We start from the raw sequence: 21,913 nt of genomic DNA on the forward strand, positions 1-21,913 counted from the left end.
TAAGACTATCCTACACATAACTAATGGAGCACTTTTTATGCAGATACGCACATTGATTGTTTAACTGTTTAGAGTGTAAAAGTGTAAAATAAACGTGTAAGCGTATACTTGAAAAGTCAGGTTGTTTTGGTGAGAACTAGTCTGTTTGTGTGTATATATGTTTGTGTCATTGACTATGGGAGGGACAGCAACTACAAATCTGGTAATGACAGAGGGCATTGCATTCAAAATCTCAAGCCCTACACTATTGTACTAAAAGTACTCAGGCAACGTACTTGTGATTTGATGAATGACTATGATATTGTTATTGAATAACTCATCTCAAGTGATTTGACTTTGTATCCCCAGTCTCTGTTGCACAAGAAGCCTCGTATGTATGAGTGTTTATTGTTCATCTGTGTAGTTGCAGGTCAACTTCAACATTAACAAATTATTTTGAATGTACCACAGGTGTATACTGATGTCATCAGTTTGTTTGTTTTCATTCAAGTATATCTGCTTCAGCTGTGTGTTGCAGGCAATGGAGATATATTTATTTCAATGATCAAACAATAAATAAATAACTTCAAAAGATGGATAATATCTCATTTTATTATTTTTTTGGGGTCATTTAGCAGATGGTCTTATCCAGAGTGACTTACAAGTAGTGAGTGCATACATTTTCAGACCTTTTTTTTCCCTTACTGTGAATCGAACCCACAACCGTGGCGTCGCAAATGAGCCACACAGGACTGTATATGGTTGAATATGGACATGGAAAGACTTAGGAGCGCCTATTCAGTCATTATATGAATGTTACAGTAGTTAGCTAAGTGTTTTATGTTTATACACATTATCACCAAAATATCTAATTGTTTCCAGTGAGTGTAATATATAATGTATATTTCTACTGTAATTGTATATCTTTCAAACTGACTCCGTACAAAAAAAGTTTATATGTTCTGCAACATGACTACTGAAGTTCAAGGAGAGTAAAGGATACAAATGAAATAGGCTTCAATATAAAACATGTTCTGGACTAAATGATCAGGTCCCACATGTCCGTTGGCTCAGTTGCAGTCCAAGTTAGGCATGTTCTCAAACATCTACAGAGGATGATAAATAGTCAACATGAGCAAAATGTCTTTATGGATGCAAAACTACCATAGGTTAGACTAGCGGGACAAAATAAATGCCATCATGATGACATTGAATTTGCAACATGCACATTCATTCCAATCTCAAGGGATTTAAGCATTTTTAGAGGATGTTGCATACTGGTCAGGAAATGTAGCAGACTACAGATAATCATGCATACATGAGCCTCATGCTGAAAACACAAAACAGTTGTACTGCACGTACTACTATAAGTTACTACAGTAGGTACGGTTTGACAGCACCAGTGTTTATTTTGCGTCATTGAAATGTCACCCACAGCCTGTTATTACTAGCAAAGACATGCTTATTCGGCGAAAACGGCACCATTAACTATACCTGAAAGTCTTCAGGTAAAAACACTCCGAGATCAGATGCCTGAGGCAAGTAGTATGATGAAGAAGAATAATGGACGAGAAATGTCATGATGATATATAGGCTACATATTCGCCAATGATTGCATTGTTCATCAATTCTTAGATAGTGTTTGGCATCAGACTGCAATTGAATGGAATTTAATACACTTTTTTGAGCACCAGAGGGGAAGTTTTACTCACCACAGCATCAATATCCTGTCATGAGAATGTCTATCTCTAATTCAACCTAAGCTTGAATTATTACCAGTGGTTGTAAGGCTCTGGTTTTAATCATAAATGATTCAAGCTCCACAACCAGCAAGAATGATCTGTATTATTATTCATGGAGAGCTCTGGCGCCAAAACCCATACACTACTGTTTTTATACCCCTTGACAAACAAAGGCACTTTGCTCCGCCCACCTTTAGGAGGCTTTTTTTAACCCGTTTTCTCAGTCCCCTTCACCCTGGAATGTTTAGTCCCGCCCCCCTATGTTAGTGGGTTGCCACTACATTATAACTCTTAACACCGTTCACACATTTCTACTGTATTTGGGGTGAAATCCTTTAGTCATTATTCTTAAATTACAAATTAATCTAACATATCCTTAGGACTATTCCAACACTGGAGCACTGGTGCAACATTTCTCTTCAGCTCTTCGAACACGTCTGACGACATGGGCATCATGTTGTCTTGCAGTCTAGATGGGTGACTAAAACACATTGCGAAAATGACAGTTAAGTCAGATCATCAATCATACTCAAACCAGACTACTGCAAATACAAATACAGTATTTATGGCACCTTCACCTTTTACGAAATAAATAAATATTGAGTATTATGAAGTGTACTCTAGACTTACACTTCTGAAACTGATATGAGTTCTCTCTTCATGTATCCTGTTGTGGTGGGACTCTCCACATCCATGGGCTCCGATGCTGAAAAATTAAAATGGTGGGCCAGAGATAAAGACCACCTGCCCCACCTGCTCCACAACCCCAATGGTCTACCAAACAGACATCCTGGTCCTCACAGGGGCTTTGTGTAAATCAAAAAGAACACAATTGCTACCAAGGGGCATGATTGATGGGACAATGGAAGTAGATTTCAGTAATGCTTCTTTATTCCGGGACCACCCATACATAAAATGTATACACGTATGACTAAGTCGCTTTGGATAAAAGCGTCTGCTAAATGGCATATATTATTTATTATAATATTCACAGAGGATTGAAACAAAGAGGTCACTGGCTGCTTACCCTCTGTGTCCCTGGCGTAGTACTTTCCGAAGGCCTTGTCTTTGGGGATGTCTGGGTAGAGGAAGCGGAGTGGGTTCTCTGGGATGTTCTCAGCTGCCATCACCTTGTAGGTGCGGATGATGTCAGGCAGAGAGACGACAGACAGGTTCTTCTTGGTGTAGGGCTCCACTGCATGGAATACAGGCTTATCTGCGAAACACACACACATCAACCTTTTAATTGTAATTGCCTACAGGGCCGCTGTGTGTGCGTGTGGTGTGTGTGTTTTCACAGACTCACCGTATAGGTCGTGTTCCACCCAAGTGAATGTGATGGCTCCATCTCTGCTACTCTCACTGAAGCGCAGCAAGAACGTGCCTGGACACTTCCCAGTCAGCATGGACTTCTCTCTCTCCTTACTCACAAAGCCCAGAATGCAACTGTGTGGATGATTTTTTTTTTTGAATAAACAACATTTTACTTTATTATGTATATTTGACAGGGGAAATTCACATTGTTCAACAATTCTGTAAATGTACAGTGCATTAGGAAAGTATTCAGACCCCTTAACTTTTTCCACATTTTGTTACGTTACAGCTTTATTCTAAAATTGATTAAATTGTTTTTTCCCTCATCAATCTACACACAATACCCCATAATAACAAAGCAAAAACACGTTTTTTGAAATTTTTGCAAAATGTATAAGAAATAAAAAACTGAAATATAACATTTACATAAGTATTCAGACCGTTTACTCAGTACTTTGTTGAAGCACCTTTGGCAGCGATTACAGCATCGAGTCTTCTTGGGTATGACGCTACAAGCTTGGCACACCTGTACTTGGGGAGTTTCTCCCAGTCTTCTCTGCAGATCCCCTCAAGCTCTGTCAGGTTGGATGGGGAGCGTCGCTGCACAGCTATTTTCAGGTCTCACCGGAGATGTTTGATCGGGTTCAAGTCCAGGCTCTGGCTGGGCCACTCAAGAACATTCAGAGACTTGTCCCAAAGGCACTCCTGCGTTGTCTTGGCTGTGTGCTTAGGGTCATTGTCCTGTTGGAAGGTGAACCTTTGCCCCAGTCTAAAGTCCTGAGCGCTCTGGAGCAGGTTTTCATCAATAATCTCTCTGTACCTTGCTCTGTTCATCTTTCCCTCGATCCTGACTAGTCTCCCAGTCCCTGCCGCTGAAAAACATCCCCACAGGATGATGTTGCCACCACCATGCTTCACCGTAGGGATGGTGCCAGGTTTCCTCCAGATGTAACGCTTGGCATTCAGGCCAAAGAGTTCAATCTTGGTTTCATCAGACTAGAGAACCTTGTTTCTCATGGTCTGAGTCTTTAGGTGCCTTTGGCAAACTTCAAGTGGGCTGTCATGTGCCTTTTACTGAGGAGTGGCTTCCGTCTGGCCACTCTACCATAAAGGCCTGATTGGGGGAGAGCTGCAGAGATGGTTGTCCTTCTGGAAGGTTCTCCCATTTCCACAGAGCAACTCTGGAGCTCTGTCAGAGTGACCATCAGGTTCTTGGTCACCTCCCTGACCAAGGCCCTTCTCTCCCGAGCCGGGCGGCCAGCTCTAGGAAGAGTCTTGGTGGTTCCAAACTTCTTCCATTTAAGAATGATGGAAGCCACTGTGTTCTTGGGGACCTTCAATGCTGCAGAAATGTTTGGGTACCCTTCCCCAAATCTGTGCTTCGACACAATCCTGTCTCGGAGCTCTACGGACAATTCCTTCGACCTCATGGCTTGGTTTTGCTCTGACATGCACTTTCAAGTGTGGGACCTTATATAGACAAGTGTGTGCCTTTCCAAATCATGTCCAATCAATTGAATTTACCACAGGTGGACTCCAATCAAGTTGTAGAAACATCTCAAGGATGATCAATGGAAACAGGATACACCGGAGCTCAATTTCGAGTCTCATAGCAAAGGGTCTGAATACTTACAGTACCAGTCGAAAGTTTGGATACACCTACTCATTCCAGGTTTTTTCTTTATTTTTAACTATTTTCTACATTGTAGAATAATAGTGAAGACATCAAAACTATGAAATAACACATATGGAATCATGTAGTAACCAAAAAAGTGTTAAACAAAATCAATATATATTTTATATTTGAGATTCTTCAAAGTAGCCACCCTTTGCCTTGATGACAGCTTTGCACACTCCTGGCATTCTCTCAACCAGCTTCATGAGGTAGTCACCTGGAATGCATTTCAATTAACAGGTGTGCCTTCTTAAAAGTTAATTTGTGGAATTTCTTTCCTTCTTAATGCGTATGAGCCAACAGCTCAAATAAGCAAAGAGAAACAACAGTCCATCATTACTTTAAGACATGAAGGTCAGTCAATAAGGAACATTTCAAGAAATTTGAAAGTTTCTTCATGTGCAGTCGCAAAAACCATCAAGCGCTATGATGAAACTGGCTCTCGTGAGGACCGCGACAGGAATGGAAGACCCAGAGTTAACTCTGCTGCAGAGGATGAGTTAAGAGTTACCAGCCTCTGAAATTGCAGCCCAAATAAATGCTTCACAGAGTTCAAATAACAGACACATCTCAACATCAACTGTTCAGAGGGGACTGTGTGAAACAGGCCTTCAAGGTCGAATTGCTGCAAAGAAACCACTACTAAAGGACACCAATAACAAGAAGAGACCTGCTTGGGCCAAGAAACACGAGCAATGAACATTAGACCGGTGGAAATTTGTCCTTTGGTCTGGAGTCCAAATTTGAGATTTTGGGTTCCAACCGCCGTGTCTTTGTGAGACGCAGTGTGGGTGAACAGATGATCTCCGCATGTGTATTTCCCACCGTAAAGCATGGAGGAGGAGGTGTTATGGTGTGGGGGTGCTTTGCTGGTGACACTGTCTGTGATTTATTTAGAATTCAAGGCACACTTAACCAGCATGGCAACCACAGCATTCTACAGCGATACGCCATCCCATCTGGTTTGGGCTTAGTGGGACTATCATTTGTTTTTCAACAGGACAATGACCCAAACCACCTCCAGGCGGTGTAAGGGTTATTTTACCAAGGAGAGTGATGGAGTGCTGCATCAGATAACCTGGCCTCCACAGTCCCCCGACCTCAACCCAATTGAGATGGTTTGGGATGAGTTGGACCGCAGAGTGAAGGAAAAGCAGCCAACAAGTGCTCAGCATATGTGGGAACTCCTTCAAGACTGTTGGAAAAGCATTCCAAGTGAAGCTGGGTGAGAGAATGCCAAGAGTGTGCAAAGCTGTCATCAAGGCAAAGGGTGGCTATTTGAAGATTCTCAAATATACTTTGATTTGTTTAAGACTTTTTTGTTTACTACATGATTCCATATGTATTATTTCATAGTTTTGATGTCTTCACTATTATTCTACAATGTAAAACATAGTAAAAATAAACAAAAACCCTTGAATGAGTAGGTGTGTCCAAACTTTTGACTGGTAGTTTATGTAAATAAGGTATTTCTGTTTTCATTTTTAACAAAGTTTTCGCTTTGTCATTATGGGGTATTGTGATTGATTAGGATTTGTATTTATTTAGTCCATTTTAGAATAAGGCTGTAACGTAACAAAATGTGGAAAAAGGGAAGGGGTCTGAATACTTTCCGAATGCACTGTAGCTGATTCAGCCATCTGTGGTCCCTGGTAGTCCATTAGAACTAGCAAGAGGAACGCTCAACTCCGTTCTCTCATATCGAGGCGGAGTTGAGTTTTCATAACTGGTCTCGGGATTTGCTAGCAACAACATTGAGTCACCATCATTCGATTCTTCATCAGCTTACATGTACCTATGTTTGTCCTATACAACAGCGGTCCTTCAGCGGGGTGCTGAAATTCATACTTTTAACACAACCTTTTATCGAATACAAACACCTATTTTTCAGTTTTTACAATAATCGACTGATGGTGACTCAATGTTGTTGCTATCAAATCCCTCGACTAGTTATCAAAACTCAACTCTGCCTCGATATAAGAGAACTGAATTGAGCGTTCCTCAGCTAATTAGAGCATAACAGTGTAGTTGTTTGCTTTTGTGCTGAGAAATTCGGCAGATGCAGCTCTAACAGAATGAAGTCTGTTGTGGCAAGCTATAGATACCATACTGCTAACTCTCTGATAATGATAATGTTCAACCCACTGAAAATGAAATAACTCACCCATCGTTCCACAGGGACAGCAGATGTCTCTTGATGAGGTCCAGGATGGCTTCGATCCACAGCCAGAAGGGAAAGCTCTTCTCACTCTGGCTCTATAGTAGACACAGGGAAACACTTACTAGATATCTTCCTTATATATCTTTATGAACTGTAAATATTTTAAACAAAAGTACAACTTATGAAGGCTTTATATAGAATACATAAAGGCTTCATAAGCACTACATAAATGCTTCACAAATCATCTATAAGTATATGTCATATTTTATAAATGGTGTATAAACATATATCGTGCATTATGTCACATTTGGCAAGTCACCCTACAGTGGGATTTGTTGTCACCCTTTCTACACCATTTGTGAAGCATTTATGTAGTGTTTATGAAGCATTTATGTATGCTATATAATTCCTTTATCAGTTGTACTTTGTTTAAAGTGAGACCAAATATTATATATTCTGTGTACTGTAATCATAACCTACCTTGACAGCACCGAACATGGTCCAGGGGATAAGGCCCTCAGGATTTCTCTGTGCTTTCTGGCCCAGTAGTTTGTCAGCCAGCATACCTAGCTGCTCATCATTGAGTCCCCTCTTGGTGACAGAGGAGAACTGCCAGCTCAGCACCTCAGACAGCTGACCCCAGGACACTGTAGGTGGGCTCAGGAAGAACTCCAGGTTCTGTTACAACAAATCAATCACTCCTTTTTAAAGTGCTTGACAGTAACCCAGCATTGCACCTTCAAGGCAAGGAAAAGCTCCCTAGAAGGAAGGAACCTTGAGAGAAAACTTGAGAGAAACCAGAGGGGAGGTACTCTACCTGGGGCTCGCTGGTCAGCATGTTGTACCACAGGATGGAGGCCCAGCCACTGGGCAGCTGGCTGATGTGGGAGATGACCACGATTGGCAGGGAGATGGTCTAAGAAGGACCAGAGGCCGGAGAAAATCAAGATCAAATTAAATAAGGCCAGAGTGCTGTTGGACCTCATGAAAATGGAAGTGTAGTCTCTATATTTCAGACCACTTACCTCTAGTTTGATTTCCAGACCTGACTGGCGGAGTTCAGACTCAAAGCAGATGGAGTGCAGCTCCTCTGTCACAATGAGAGGCCCCTGGAATAACATGGACAGACAGAGCAAACATAATCCGCACCAGACTGTATTTAGTATTTATCATGAAATTCACAAATACTGTACAGATTACATGGTCATTATAGCCCATTAAGACCAATCAGAAACCAGCTCTCTTAGGTCTCTCACCTCTTTCTTTCCTTTTCCATTCACTCTCTGCTCTTGCAGTTTCTGTGTTGAGATCAAAGAATAAACTGTAATGCAGGGATCATCAACTACTGTAGATTCAGCCGCGGCCCGATATTTTCTTGAGCGGATGGTCAGGGTGCCGGAACATAATTACAAATAATTTGTATACTACAAATTGACCGCAAGAAGCCCAAACAGATATAATATTTGACTAAAACATAACAATTTCAAACCTTGCTTACATTTGTATACAGTCACATATATTTATTTAATATGCATGGTAATATTTTAGAACAGATTTTCTAAATTAAAATCACTTGGAGCTGATTTGCTGGTGTTTTTACCGTAAAAAATAAATAAGAAATACAACTTTAACAAATAAAATGACCGCCATTTGGGGAACCCTGCTGTAAGGAGTAATGACAGTGCAGGTCCAAATGGACAGTCATTCAGATTTAGTGCCCTGTATGCCATTTGAAATGGTGCTAGCTTACCAAATGTAAAAACTCTGCAGCCAAGCTTCCATTGTACTGCTCCATACTCATAACCTTTGGGTTGCTTTTCAATATGTTGAACTTACGAACGTTGAAATTAGGGAACTTAGGGAGAGAACTTACGGAGGAAAAAAAAAGTGCATTCAATTAAGGTAGGTTTTCACATCACAAATTCAAGAGCAGGACATAACACACAACACTCATTTACTTACTTGTTTAAAAAGGCTTTCACTTTGAGTTTATTGTTGAATTCCTGGAGCTTCACAAGAAATCTAGAGGAGAGCGAATACAAATCAAAACTCAACCAGGCCTGGAAAGATCCATAGGAACTACAGATGGGAGGAACTACAGATGGTAGGTGCTGTTGTGTTTGTGCTTACCTGAGCTTGACAGTGAATTGCACCTGTGTCTTCAGCACCAGAGGTCTCTGTGGATGTGTAGGCATACAGGGCTGTCTCTCCACCACCAAGGAACTGAGACACACCATAGAGACACAAATAATTTAGAGGTGATATACTGTATAGAGGCATTTGGGTATATACAGTGAGGGAAAAAAGTATTTGATCCCATGCTGATTTTGTATGTTTGCCCACTGACAAAGAAATGATCAGTCTATAAGTTTAATGGTAGGTTTATTTGAACAGTTAGAGAAAGAATAACAACAACAAAAATCCAGAAAAACGCATGTCAAAAATGTTATAAATTGATTTGCATTTTAATTAGGGAAATAAGTATATGACCCCCTCTCAATCAGAACGATTTCTGGCTCCCAGGTGTCTTTTATACAGGTAACGAGCTGAGATTAGGAGCGCACTCTTAAAGGGAGTGCTCCTAATCTCAGCTTGTTACCAGTATAAAAGACACCTGTCCACAGAAGCAATCAATCAATCAGATTCCAAACTCTCCACCATGGTCAAGACCAAAGAGCTCTCCAAGGATGTCAGGGACAAGATTGTAGACCTACACAAGGCTGGAATGGGCTACAAAACCATCGGCAAGCAGCTTGGTGAGAAGGTGACAACAGTTGGTGCGATTATTCGCAAATGGAAGAAACACAAAATAACTGTCAATCTCCCTCGGCCTGGGGCTCCATGCAAGATCTCACCTCGTGGAGTTGCAATGATCATGAGAACGGTGAGGAATCAGCCCAGAACTACACGGGAGGATCTTGTCAATGATCTCAAGGCAGCTGGGACCATAGTCACCAAGAAAACAATTGGTAACACACTACGCCGTGAAGGACTGAAATCCTGCAGCGCCCGCAAGGTCCCCCTGCTCAAGAAAGCACATATACAGGCCCGTCTGAAGTTTGCCAATGAACATCTGAATGATTCAGAGGAGAACTGGGTGAAAGTGTTGTGGTCAGATGAGACCAAAATCGAGCTCTTTGGCATCAACTCAACTCGCCGTGTTTGGAGGAGGAGGAATGCTGCCTATGACCCCAAGAACACCATCCCCACCGTCAAACATGGAGGTGGAAACATTATGCTTTGGAGGGTGTTTTTCTGCTAAGGGGCCAGGACAACTTCACCGCATCAAAGGGACGATGGACGGGGCCATGTACCGTCAAATCTTGGGTGAGAACCTCCTTCCCTCAGCCAGGGCATTGAAAATGGGTTGTGGATGGGTATTCCAGCATGGCAATGACCCAAAACACACGGCCAAGGCAACAAAGGAGTGGCTCAAGAAGAAGCACATTAAGGTCCTGGAGTGGCCTAGCCAGTCTCCAGACCTTAATCCCATAGAATATCTGTGGAGGGAGCTGAAGGTTCGAGTTGCCAAACGTCAGCCTTGAAACCTTAATGACTTGTAGAAAATCTGCAAAGAGGAGTGGGACAAAATCCCTCCTGAGATGTGTGCAAACCTGGTGGCCAACTACAAGAAACGTCTGACCTCTGTGATTGCCAACAATGGTTTTGCCACCAAGTACTAAGTCATGTTTTGCAGAGGTGTCAAATACTTATTTCCCTCATTAAAATACAAATCAATTTATAACATTTTTGACGTGTTTTTCTGGATTTTTTTGTTGTTATTCTGTCTCTCACTGTTCAAATAAACCTACCATTAAAATGATAGACTTATATATTTGTCAGTGGGCAAACGTACAAAATCAGCAGGGGATCAAATACTTTTTTCCCTCACTGTATATATATATATATATAAATACACAGTGCTGTTTGAAAGTATGTGAACCCCTTGTGTAATTACAGATTTTTTCAATTTTACCATGAAATCTTCATTTAATCAGAACCAGTCTTTTTGATCTGGCATAACAGGTTTATATTTAACAATACCATATGTTGGTGTATAGGAAATGTGTAGAAAAACAAAATTAAAAAGGAATTAGTGCAGGTGCAAAAATAAGTGAACCCCAGGTTGCTTTGGTTAAATCAAGTAGGTAAGTAGAATCAGGTGGGTAAATAATGAGCTACCAAATAAACCAATCAAAGGAGAGATCGTTAGGAAAGAGTATGGGCGGGACTCTGATAAATAGATATAAGAAACCTGGTCAGTTTGGTGTTACCCATCCAGGTAAATGCAAAGCACACCATGCCGAGAGGAAAGGAAATCTCAGAAGATATCAGGACGAGGGTAGTGAGAACACATCAGTCTGGGGAAGGCTATAAAATAATCTCAAAAAGATTTGAGCTCCATCAGTCCACTGTGAGGCAAATAATTTACAAATGGAGAACATTTAACATGACAGCAACTCAGCTTAGAAGTGGATGCCCTTCCAAAATACCAAAATATCCCCAAGAGCCACAAGAACAATAATAAATCAGGTAAAAGCCAATCCAAACATAATATCTAGAGATTTGCAGACCTCCCTTGCTGCATCTCAGGTAACTGTGCATGCTTCAACAATAAGAAGAACACAATCGAAATGCCATTCATGGGAGGGTTGCTAGGAAGAAGCCTCTGCTGTCAGAAAATAACCAAACTGGCCATCTTAACTTTGCCAGAGACCACCTGGACAAACCTGAAGGTTTCTGGAAGTCCATTCTCTGGACCGATGAGTCCACAATTTATCTTTTTGGTCACAATCAACACCGCTATGTTTGGCAAAAACACTGCCTACCGCCAAAATAACCTTATCCCAACTGTCAAGCATGGTGGTGGAAATGTCAAGATCTGGGGCTGCTTTTCCTCCTCTGGACCTGGACGACTCCACATCATTAAGGGAACCATGAATTCTGAGGTATAACAGGAGATTCTTGAACAGAACGTCAGGCCATCAGTCAAGGACCTAAAGCTGGGCTGAAAATGGGTCTTCCAACAACAATAACACAAAGCATGCAAGCAAATCTACCAAAGAATGTCTCCGAAGAAAGAAGATTTGTGTTTTGGGTTGGCCAAGTCAAAGTCCTGACCTATGTTCGGTAAGGAGGAGTGGGCAAAAAGCCCTCAAAACAGATGTCAGAAACGGATTACTGGCTATAGGAGACGTTTTGTCGAGGTTATCGCTGCAAATGGAGGAGCCACAAGCTATTGACTGAAGGGGTTTAAAAATAAAAGATTAAGATGGGCAGTCTGAGATATGGCTTTTTCTTTTAAACTCTGCCTAGAAGGTCAGCATCCCGGACTCGCCTCTTCACTGTTGACGTTGAGACTGGTGTTTTGCGGGTACTATTTAATGAAGCTGCCAGTTGAGGCCCTGTGAGGCATCTGTTTCTCAAACTAGACACTCTATTGTATTTGTCCTTTTGCTCAGTTGTGCACTGGGGCCTCCCACTCCTCTTTCTATTCTGGTTAGAGCTAGTTTGCGCTGTTCTGTGAAGGGAGTAATACATAGCGTTTTACGAGATCTTCAGTTTCTTGGCAATTTCTCGCATGGAATAGCCTTAATTTCTCAGAACAAGAATAGACTGACGAGTTTCAAAAGAAAATTATTTGTTTCTGGCCATTTTGAGCCTGTAATCGAACCCACAATTGCTGATGCTCCAGATACTCAACTAGTCTCAAGAAGGCAAGTTTTATTGCTTCTTTAATCAGCACAACCGTTTTCAGCTGTGCTAACATAATTTCTAAAGGGTTTTCTAATTATCAATTAGCCTTTTAAAATGATAAACTTGGATTAGGAAACACAACGTGCCATTGGGACACAGGACCGATGGTTGCTTATAATGGGCCTCTGAACGCATATGTAGATATTCCATAAAAAATCAGCCGTTTCCAGCTTCAATAGCCATTTACAACATTAACAATGTATATACTGTATTTCTGATCAATTTTATGTTATTTTAATGGACAAAGAAATTGCTTTCCTTTCGAAAACAAGGACATTTCTAAGTGAACCCAAACTTTTGAACGGTAGTGTATATATACACACACACACTACCAGTCAAAAGTTTGGACTTACTCATTCAAGGGTTTTTCTTTATTTTTACTATTTTCTACATTGTAGAATAATAGTGAAGACATCAAAACTATGAAATAACACATATGGAATCATGTAGTAACCAAAAAAGTGTTAAACAAATCAAAATATATTTTATATTTGAAATTCTTCAAATAGCCTTTGCCTTTGACAGCTTTGCACACTCTTTTGATTTGTTCAACACTGTTTTGGTTACTACATGATTCCATATGTGTTATTTCATAGTTTTGATGTCTTCCATATTATTCTACAATGTAGAAAATAGTAAAAATAAAGAAAAACCCTTGAATGAGTAGGTGTGTCCAAACTTTTGACTGGTACTGTGTATATATATACACTGCTCAATAAAATAAAGGGAACACTTAAACAACACAATGTAACTCCAAGTCAATCACACTTCTGTGAAATCAAACTGTCCACTTAGGAAGCAACACTGATTGACAATACATTTCACATGCTGTTGTGCAAATGGAATAGACAACAGGTGTAAATTATAGGAAATTAGCAAGACACCCCCAATAAAGGCCTGGTTTTGCAGGTGGTGACCACAGACCACTTCTCAGTTCCTATGCTTCCTGGCTGATGTTTTGGTCACTTTTGAATGCTGGCGGTGCTTTCACTCTAGTGGTAGCATGAGACGGAGTCTACAACCCACACAAGTGGCTCAGGTAGTGCAGCTCATCCAGGATGGCACATCAATGCGAGCTGTGGCAAGAAGGTTTGCTGTGTCTGTCAGCGTAGTGTCCAGAGCATGGAGGCGCTACCAGGAGACAGGCCAGTACATCAGGAGACGTGGAGGAGGCCGTAGGAGGGCAACAACCCAGCAGCAGGACTCCTACCTCCGCCTTTGTGCAAGGAGGAGAAGGAGGAGCACTGCCAGAGCCCTGCAAAATGACCTCCAGCAGGCCACAAATGTGCATGTGTCTGCTCAAACCGTCAGAAACAGACTCCATGAGGGTGGTATGAGGGCCCGACGTCCACAGGTGGAGGTTGTGCTTACAGCCCAACACCGTGCAGGACGTTTGGCATTTGCCAGAGAACACCAAGATCGGCAAATTCACCACTGGCGCCCTGTGCTCTTCACAGATGAAAGCAGGTTCACACTGAGCACATGTGACAGACGTGACAGAGTCTGGAGACGCCGTGGATAACGTTCTGCCGCCTGCAACATCCTCCAGCATGACCGGTTTGGCGGTGGGTCAGTCATGGTGTGGGGTGGCATTTCTTTGGGGGCCGCACAGCCCTCCATGTGCTCGCCAGAGGTAGCCTGACTGCCATTAGGTACCGAGATGAGATCCTCAGACCCCTTGTGAGACCATATGCTGGTGCGGTTGGCCCTGGGTTCCTCCTAATGCAAGACAATGCTAGACCTCATGTGGCTGGAGTGTGTCAGCAGTTCCTGCAAGAGGAAGGCATTGATGCTATGGACTGGCCCGCCCGTTCCCCAGACCTGAATCCAATTGAGCACATCTGGGACATCATGTCTCGCTCCATCCACCAACGCCACGTTGCACCACAGACTGTCCAGGAGTTGGCGGATGCTTTAGTCCAGGTCTGGGAGCAGATCCCTCAGGAGACCATCCGCCATCTCATCAGGAGCATGCCCAGGCATTGTAGGGAGGTCATACAGGCACGTGGAGGCCACACACACTACTGAGCCTCATTTTGACTTGTTTTAAGGACATTACATCAAAGTTGGATCAGCCTGTAGTGTGGTTTTCCACAATAATTTTGAGGGTGACTCCAAATCCAGACCTCCATGGGTTGATACATTTGATTTCCATTGATAATTTTTGTGTGATTTTGTTGTCAGCACATTCAACTATGTAAAGAAAAAAGTATTTAATAAGATTATTTCATTCATTCAGATCTAGGATGTGTTATTTTAGTGTTCCCTTTATTTTTTTGAGCAGTGTATATATATATATATATATATATATATATATAGAGAGAGAGAGAGAGAGAGAGAGAGAGAGAGAGATAATTAATTTAAAATCGGAATACAGGTGTGGTGTCACTCACCGTTCTAGGAGGTTCCGGAACAGTGCAAGGGCCCGCCCCTCCAGTAAGCCTTTCTGCTGTGTGATTGGGTCGTTGTCGTATGTGTACTTCTGCTCTAGTTCCTGGAGCTCCTTCAGCTGCTGCCTCACCTGCTGCAGGCTTTCCGCCACCGCTGTGAACCTACAGGGGAAGAAGAAGAAGATGAAGAAAAATAATAAATGTATTTTCCATTTGTTTGGAGAGAACCAAAATGCATATTTTTGCTTCATCAGCCAACACACCCAAAATAATGAACTAGCCTCCTCACCAGTTCTGCAGTTGGTCCAGACATGCGTTGGGTGGTCCTCCGATACAGGAGCTCTGCTGCCTCTTTTTCCACTTAGGCAGCTCTTCTGAGATCAGGTCTGACTGGACCGCCTCTGCCATGTTAAGCACCTCTGCCAACTGGCCAACCACTTCCTGTGGAGGGCGACAACAACAAACGTATAGTTATTATTTACTCTATAACCGTCATCTACTCTTCAATATGAGCATGCTGGTTATAACTAGATAATACACTCTTAGTCATTCAGACTGAGACTATGATACATGTTATTCTTAGTGGTGCTTGATGCATGATTATTCATGTTTTTTGTCATTACATGTTATTTTTCACAGTACAAAGTCATGGTCGAATGTCACTGTTTAGCCTCATCATGACCCCTCATGACCCCTCTTACCCCTCTCTTGAACTTCAGCTTGAGACACATCTCTACAATCAGCTGCTTCTCATGTTCCAGCTGTTTCGGTGTCAGCCTGTTAATTTCATGTTCTAAAGTGAGAGAAGGAAAAACATTCACTTACGGACTATACTTGAAACACAGATTCCTGTAAATAGATGATGATCTATTACAGATTGAGAATAAAACACCTCACCTCTGTTCTTAAGAGTATTTAGCTTAAAGTCATGCTCGTCTTGAAGGTATTCCAGAGACTTTATATTCTGATCCGCTTCCTAGCAAGTGAGATAAACGTGTTGGATCAGATAGATGACAAACCTGACATGCATGAACATGTACTGCAAATCACTGATGGACTTGTTCCACCAGGAAACAATCAACATATAGTATATGATGGAAATGTTAACTCACCTGAACCTTGTTTTTCATGTCTTTGACTTTGTTGTCCAGCTTTTGTTTCTCCAGAACCATGCTAGTCTGTGTGTTTTCTCTGTCGGTCTGAGAAGAAAATACTGTTCATTTAACTGCACAGTTAAAGCATGTAAACGCTCCAATATACAGTTATGGATCATCTACAATATCTGACAGCATGGATAGAGAAAGACGTGTGGTGATTTTATGAATTACAATGTATGTCAATACAAGTCAATGTAGGGCACCTCTATGCTTTTGGCAGCAGCCAGAATCCTCTGCTCCTCCTTCAGGTTTCTGGAGATGATCATGGCCATGTGAACAGGGTCCTCCTGAAAGCGGTCCTGTGAAAGTGTGTACTTTATTACTACAAACCCCAAAAAACATTTACAGAGAGTGGGGTCATGAATTCCACATCAACAACTCATTCAAGATCAATATATTTCAGGAGTTAAAAGGGGAAAATAGCAGCAAGAGGTATAACTTCTAATTGATCATTCCTGTAACATACAAGCAATAAAGTATGGAAGGCCACTGGCAGTAAGGTCTGTACTGAAAAGATGTGACTGAGCTCATACTAAACCTGGAAGTTTCTCTTGAACTTGCGGATGTTGTGTTGTCGCAGGAGGTTTTTCTCCAGGGCGAAGCGGCTGTGTTGGTCATCAAGCTGGGCTAGGAGATCGTGGAAGCGGACAGTGGCAAGGGATTCCTCAACAGCCACATAATCCCTATGGATTGGATCATTGACATACTGTATATCAGTATCAGAACAGCAACATTATCTCTACATAGATATGGATTTACACAGGAATTAAGATTGGATGAAAGAGATGAAATACAATAAAATACAGATATAATTGAAAAGAGTAGTGTAGAATTCTGGTCAAATAGAATAGATCTTTGTAAATCCATTTTACAGCAGCCTCCCTGCAGTCTTTATCCCTGCTTGTTTACCAGTCGATGCTCTCAATCCACTTGCTGAAGCACTGTCTGATGTCCATGGGGAAGGAGTCATCATAGAGCTGTTGGACCTGCTCCTGGTATTTAGGATCCAGTAGTTGCAGCTGGCCCCACTGGGCCATCTAGACCAGTGAGCAATAACAGTAAATGTATTATGAAAATGTATGTCTATTATTGAAACAATTACATGGCTACAACATGGATAATAATTCACCTTCATATGCCTGGCATGTATCAGCTTGTTGGCCTCCCTGCCCCATTACCCCTATCTCAACACAACGGTTCTGCCCCATTTCCAAACAGTAGCTAGGTTTCCATTCAATTTGCGACAGATTTTCATGCAAATGTTCTAAAATCTGCATAAAACAATATACGCATTTCCCCTCAGGGATGTGTTTCCAACAAACTGACTTTTGCGGATAAAAGGCAAAATAAAAGGCAAAATAACTTTTACCATTTAATTCCCATGTACCGAATGAAAAATACAAATTAAATGGGTTTCCATCGCATTTTCAACTCTACTGATGAGCTGTGTTCGAATACCCATAATAGCATACTGTATACTACATACTTAATGAGTATATTCTACATACTAAACTCAGCAAAAAAAGAAAAGTCCCCTTTTCAGGACCCTGTCTTTCAAAGATAATTCGTAAAAATCCAAATAACTTCACAGATCTTCATTGTTAAGGGTTTAAACACTGTTTCCCATGCTTGTTCAATGAACCATAAACAATTAATGAACATGCACCTGTGGAACGGTCGTTAAGACACTAACAGCTTACAGACGGTAGGCAATTAAGGTCACAGTTATGAAAACTTAGGACACTAAAGAGGCCTTTCTACTGACTCTGAAAAACACCAAAAGAAAGATGTCCAGGGTCCCTCCTCATCTGCGTAAACGTGCCTTAGGCATGCTGCAAGGAGGCATGAGGACTGCAGATGTGGCCAGGGCAATAAATTGCAATGTCTGTACTGTGAGACGCCTAAGACAGCGCTACAGGGAGACAGGACGTACAGCTGATCGTCCTTGCATTGGCAGACCACGTGTAACTACACATGCACAGGATCGGTACATCCGAACATCACACCTGCGGGACAGGTACAGGATGGCAACAATAACTGCCCGAGTTACACCAGGAACGCACAATCCCTCCATCAGTGCTCAGACTGTCCGCAATAGGCTGAGAGAGGCTGGACTGAGGGCTTGTAGGCCTGTTGTAAGGCAGGTCCTCACCAGACATCACCGGAAACAATGTCGCCTATGGGCACAAACCCACCGTCGCTGGACCAGACAGGACTGGCAAAAAGTGCTCTTTACTGACCAGTCGCAGTTTTGTCTCACCAGGGGTGATGGTCGGATTCGCGTTTATCGTCGATGGAATGAGCGTTACAACGAGGCCTGTACTCTGGAGCGAGATCGATTTGGAGGTGTAGGGTCTGTCTTGGTCTGAGGCGGTGTGTCACAGCATCATCGGACTGAGCTTGTTGTCATTGCAGGCAATCTCAACGCTGTGCGTTACAGGGAAGACATCCTCCTCCCTCATGTGGTACCCTTCCTGCAGGCTCATCCTGACATGACCCTCCAGCATGACAATGCCACCAGCTATACTGCTCATTCTGTGCGTGATTTCCTGCAAGACAGGAATGTCAGTGTTCTGCCATGGCCAGCGAAGAGCCCGGATCGCAATCCCATTGAGCACGTCTGGGACCTGTTGGATCGGAGGGTGAGGGCTAGGGCTATTCCCCCCAGAAATGTCTGGGAACTTGCAGGTGCCTTGGTGGAAGCGTGGGGTAACATCTCACTGCAAGAACTGGCTAATCTGGTGCAGTCCATGAGGAGGAGATGCACTGCAGTACTTAATGCAGCTGGTGGCCACACCAGATACTGACTGTTACTTTTGATTTTGACCCCCCCCCCTTTGTTCAGGGACACATTATTCAATTTATGTTAGTCACATGTCTGTGGAACTTGTTCAGTTTATGTCTCAGTTGTTGAATCTTGTTATGTTCATACAAATATTTTCACATGTTAAGTTTGCTGAAAATAAACGCAGTTGGCAGTGAGAGGACGTTTCTTTTTTTGCTGAGTTTATATACTTTTAGTTCACTTAGTATACTGTAAACGAACCGTATCCTTTTCGACTGTCTACGGGAAGTTGATGCTGTTGCTATGCAACCTCTTGCTAGCTTGTTAGTTACTAGCTAGAAATGTTACGATTGTGTTCTTAACTTCAATCAGTGCCAGAGTGCGCTCAGGGCGTTTGTAAATTCAGAGCGTTGTCAGATTGTCCGTTTGTAAATTCAGAGCGTTTCGCTCTCGGAGCGCACACTTGACGCTCGGGCGGAGGAGTAGGGTTGATTCGAGCGTTCTGTCCTTACGTCAGTCAAGCACCCAAGCTAACGTTGGCTGGCTACTTCCAGATACAAATGAGAGAACACCTCACTCTGACTATTTTCCTTGCCCTAGCAGAGCTGGTTAGGCAGGTTTCATGTTATCCAGAGCGTTGGTGACTGTAACTGCGCTGCTGGCAACAATTTAATTACGCTTTTTTGCCGACGTTTACTGACACCGGCCATATTCAACCGGTGTTGAGCGCTCGTAAATTCATCAATTATTCTGCGCTGTCGTACACTCAGACGAGAGTGCTCTGAAAGCGGAGTAGATAGCCAGAGCGAATTTACGAAAGCACCCGAATGTCCATTGAGAACGCACAACGACTATACCACTTAGCTAAACAAAGAATGACGGGAATAATGAAGTCAATCAATGTTGGGTAGTTAGTTAAATAGCATATCGCTAGTTAACATGCTGGCAAGTTTGATGTATTAGTAGCCAACTAACGTTAGGTACCTAGCTAACATATTACCTGTTGTAATGATATGCTATGTGGTTCGTAAGGATAGCGTAGATAACAAATAGTCAGCCAACATTATGTGTAAGGTAACTTATTTGAAAAGTCATTACATTATGGGCCCTAAAATACGGAAATAGTGTCCACTGCTGGTATGCTTCCTATTTTTTCCAACAGTACTACCAGTAGGACATTCGGGAATTTTTGGCATACTAACTATATCCATACTATGACCAATAAACATACTATATACTCAATTTACCGGTAGGTCACAAATAGTACGGTTAATATAGTATTCGAACACAACTATGGTTTTGTCACAGAAACTGTTGCGTTAGCGTTATAGCTCAGCTGGTAGAGCACGGCGCTTGTAACGCCAAGGTAGTGGGTTCGATCCCCGGGATTACCCATACACCAAAAAATGTATGCACGCATGATGTAAGTGGCTTTGGATAAAAGCGTCTGCTAAATGGTATATTAATATTATTATATAGCAAATGTGCCCACTTTGGTTTTGGCAAATGCGCTCTAGCCAACCGCTCGCAGATACAGTGCGGGTAGGCTACCAACATTATGAGATTGTTATGGATAAGAGGGATATTATTTTTATTTGTCAAACAGCAGCCATGGCATCGATAATCATGTCACCAGAATAAGACTCTCGATATTCATTGGAAGGGATCATCAAGTTCATCACCTTGCACATTCACACCCTCACCCTGTGATGTTCATCATAATTGATTTTAACTGTAGCCTAATAAACTATGCTTTCCCGAATCGTAGTGGGAGGACCATACAACATATCATGATGGCGTGCCTCCAAATTTACTTCGTTATGATGGTTATTAACTATATCAATAGTCTATTTCCGCATAAAGGCGGTTCCACCGCGATTTCTCGCATAATTAATTTGACTCACAAAAGAAGATCCCACCATGTCGAACGAAACAATTGTCTGTCGGCAGTTACCAGCATTTCATGTTTCCATAGCCCAGTCGTGACTTGTTTCATGCGTCAAGTCATTAATCTGCATGAAGTTTAAAGTGAATTTCCTTCTCCTTTCTGAGGTGTTGGTATAAAGGCTGTATCACCACTGTTATAAATAAAAGATTGCCTTACCTTTGACGAGAGAAACTAAATCACAGAGAACAGACTTCTCCGTTAAAATGTACAGACAGTAGGCTACAAAAAAGCAAACGCAACAGTTCGGAAGGCATGCGGAAATAAGTATTATCCAATCGGTGTTACGGAAAGTTTTTATTTTATTGTTTCATTGCACATTACATTTACATTTACATTTACGTCATTTAGCAGATGCTCTTATCCAGAGACAATAAGTATACAAACAGACAATGATAACATATGCTAGGGGGTACAACAAATTACAGATTATACAAAGACCTTAAAATATATGCTCAACACAAAAAGTACAGTTAAAGTACATCTATTGATTGCTTTCTTATTGGAAGAATGTAGAATGGCTTAATGTACTGCTCGAATTCCTTATAGAAAACATGGAATTTATTAGTGAATTTACATTTATGAATATGACATTTTTACATTAGCACAATTAGATTAATGAGGTACATTTGTTTTTCTTTATCCTTATTATAGTTAAGGAAACCGAGAAGCATATTTTCCCATAAAAAACAAAAGCCAGGAATATTAACAATTATAAAACTATAAATATCTTGCCATAATTTCTTTACATGTAGACAATGCCAAAATAAATGTAAAACTGTTTCTGGATGCTCAACACAAAAAGTACAGTGAATGTTAATGTCTTTTTTGAGTTTCTTAAGGTAATGATTCGCAGGGTAATACTTATGGATCATTCTGAAAGAGACCTCTTTGACATTGTTAACAAGCAGGTATTTGTGTGGTAATAACCAGACTTTTTCCAACAGATATTATTGACAAATGTATTCTAGTAAGTTGTGACATAAGGAATAGATACAATATCCATTT

At 41.7% G+C, this 21,913-nt stretch overlaps 1 protein-coding gene across 2 annotated transcripts; it reads right to left on the minus strand.

The window, feature by feature from the left end:
- Positions 1 to 822: 822 nt before the first annotated feature.
- LOC121562466 (signal transducer and activator of transcription 1-alpha/beta-like) lies at positions 823 to 21,171 on the minus strand. Of its 2 annotated transcripts, XM_045219308.1 has the most exons (23): positions 21,065 to 21,171; positions 17,085 to 17,212; positions 16,714 to 16,858; positions 16,379 to 16,474; positions 16,131 to 16,217; positions 15,916 to 15,994; positions 15,720 to 15,811; positions 15,308 to 15,459; positions 15,022 to 15,180; positions 9,002 to 9,094; positions 8,834 to 8,893; positions 8,622 to 8,739; positions 8,128 to 8,169; positions 7,897 to 7,980; positions 7,689 to 7,787; positions 7,352 to 7,549; positions 6,875 to 6,966; positions 3,028 to 3,167; positions 2,749 to 2,937; positions 2,352 to 2,427; positions 2,097 to 2,202; positions 1,692 to 1,706; positions 823 to 1,085 (listed from the first exon to the last, which is right to left on the minus strand). In XM_045219308.1, the coding sequence occupies exons 2-23, from the start codon at positions 17,210 to 17,212 to the stop codon at positions 1,050 to 1,052; spliced, it is 2,286 nt and encodes a 761-aa protein (XP_045075243.1). In that variant the 5' UTR covers positions 21,065 to 21,171; the 3' UTR covers positions 823 to 1,049. The 2 variants fall into 2 exon arrangements, with proteins under 2 accessions (XP_045075243.1, XP_045075244.1); XM_045219309.1 differs by lacking the exons at positions 16,379 to 16,474; positions 16,714 to 16,858; positions 21,065 to 21,171 and having other exon boundaries at positions 17,085 to 17,171.
- Positions 21,172 to 21,913: the final 742 nt, after the last annotated feature.

This window comes from Coregonus clupeaformis, unplaced genomic scaffold (assembly GCF_020615455.1).
Source record: "Coregonus clupeaformis isolate EN_2021a unplaced genomic scaffold, ASM2061545v1 scaf2243, whole genome shotgun sequence".
Taxonomy (NCBI): domain Eukaryota; kingdom Metazoa; phylum Chordata; class Actinopteri; order Salmoniformes; family Salmonidae; genus Coregonus; species Coregonus clupeaformis.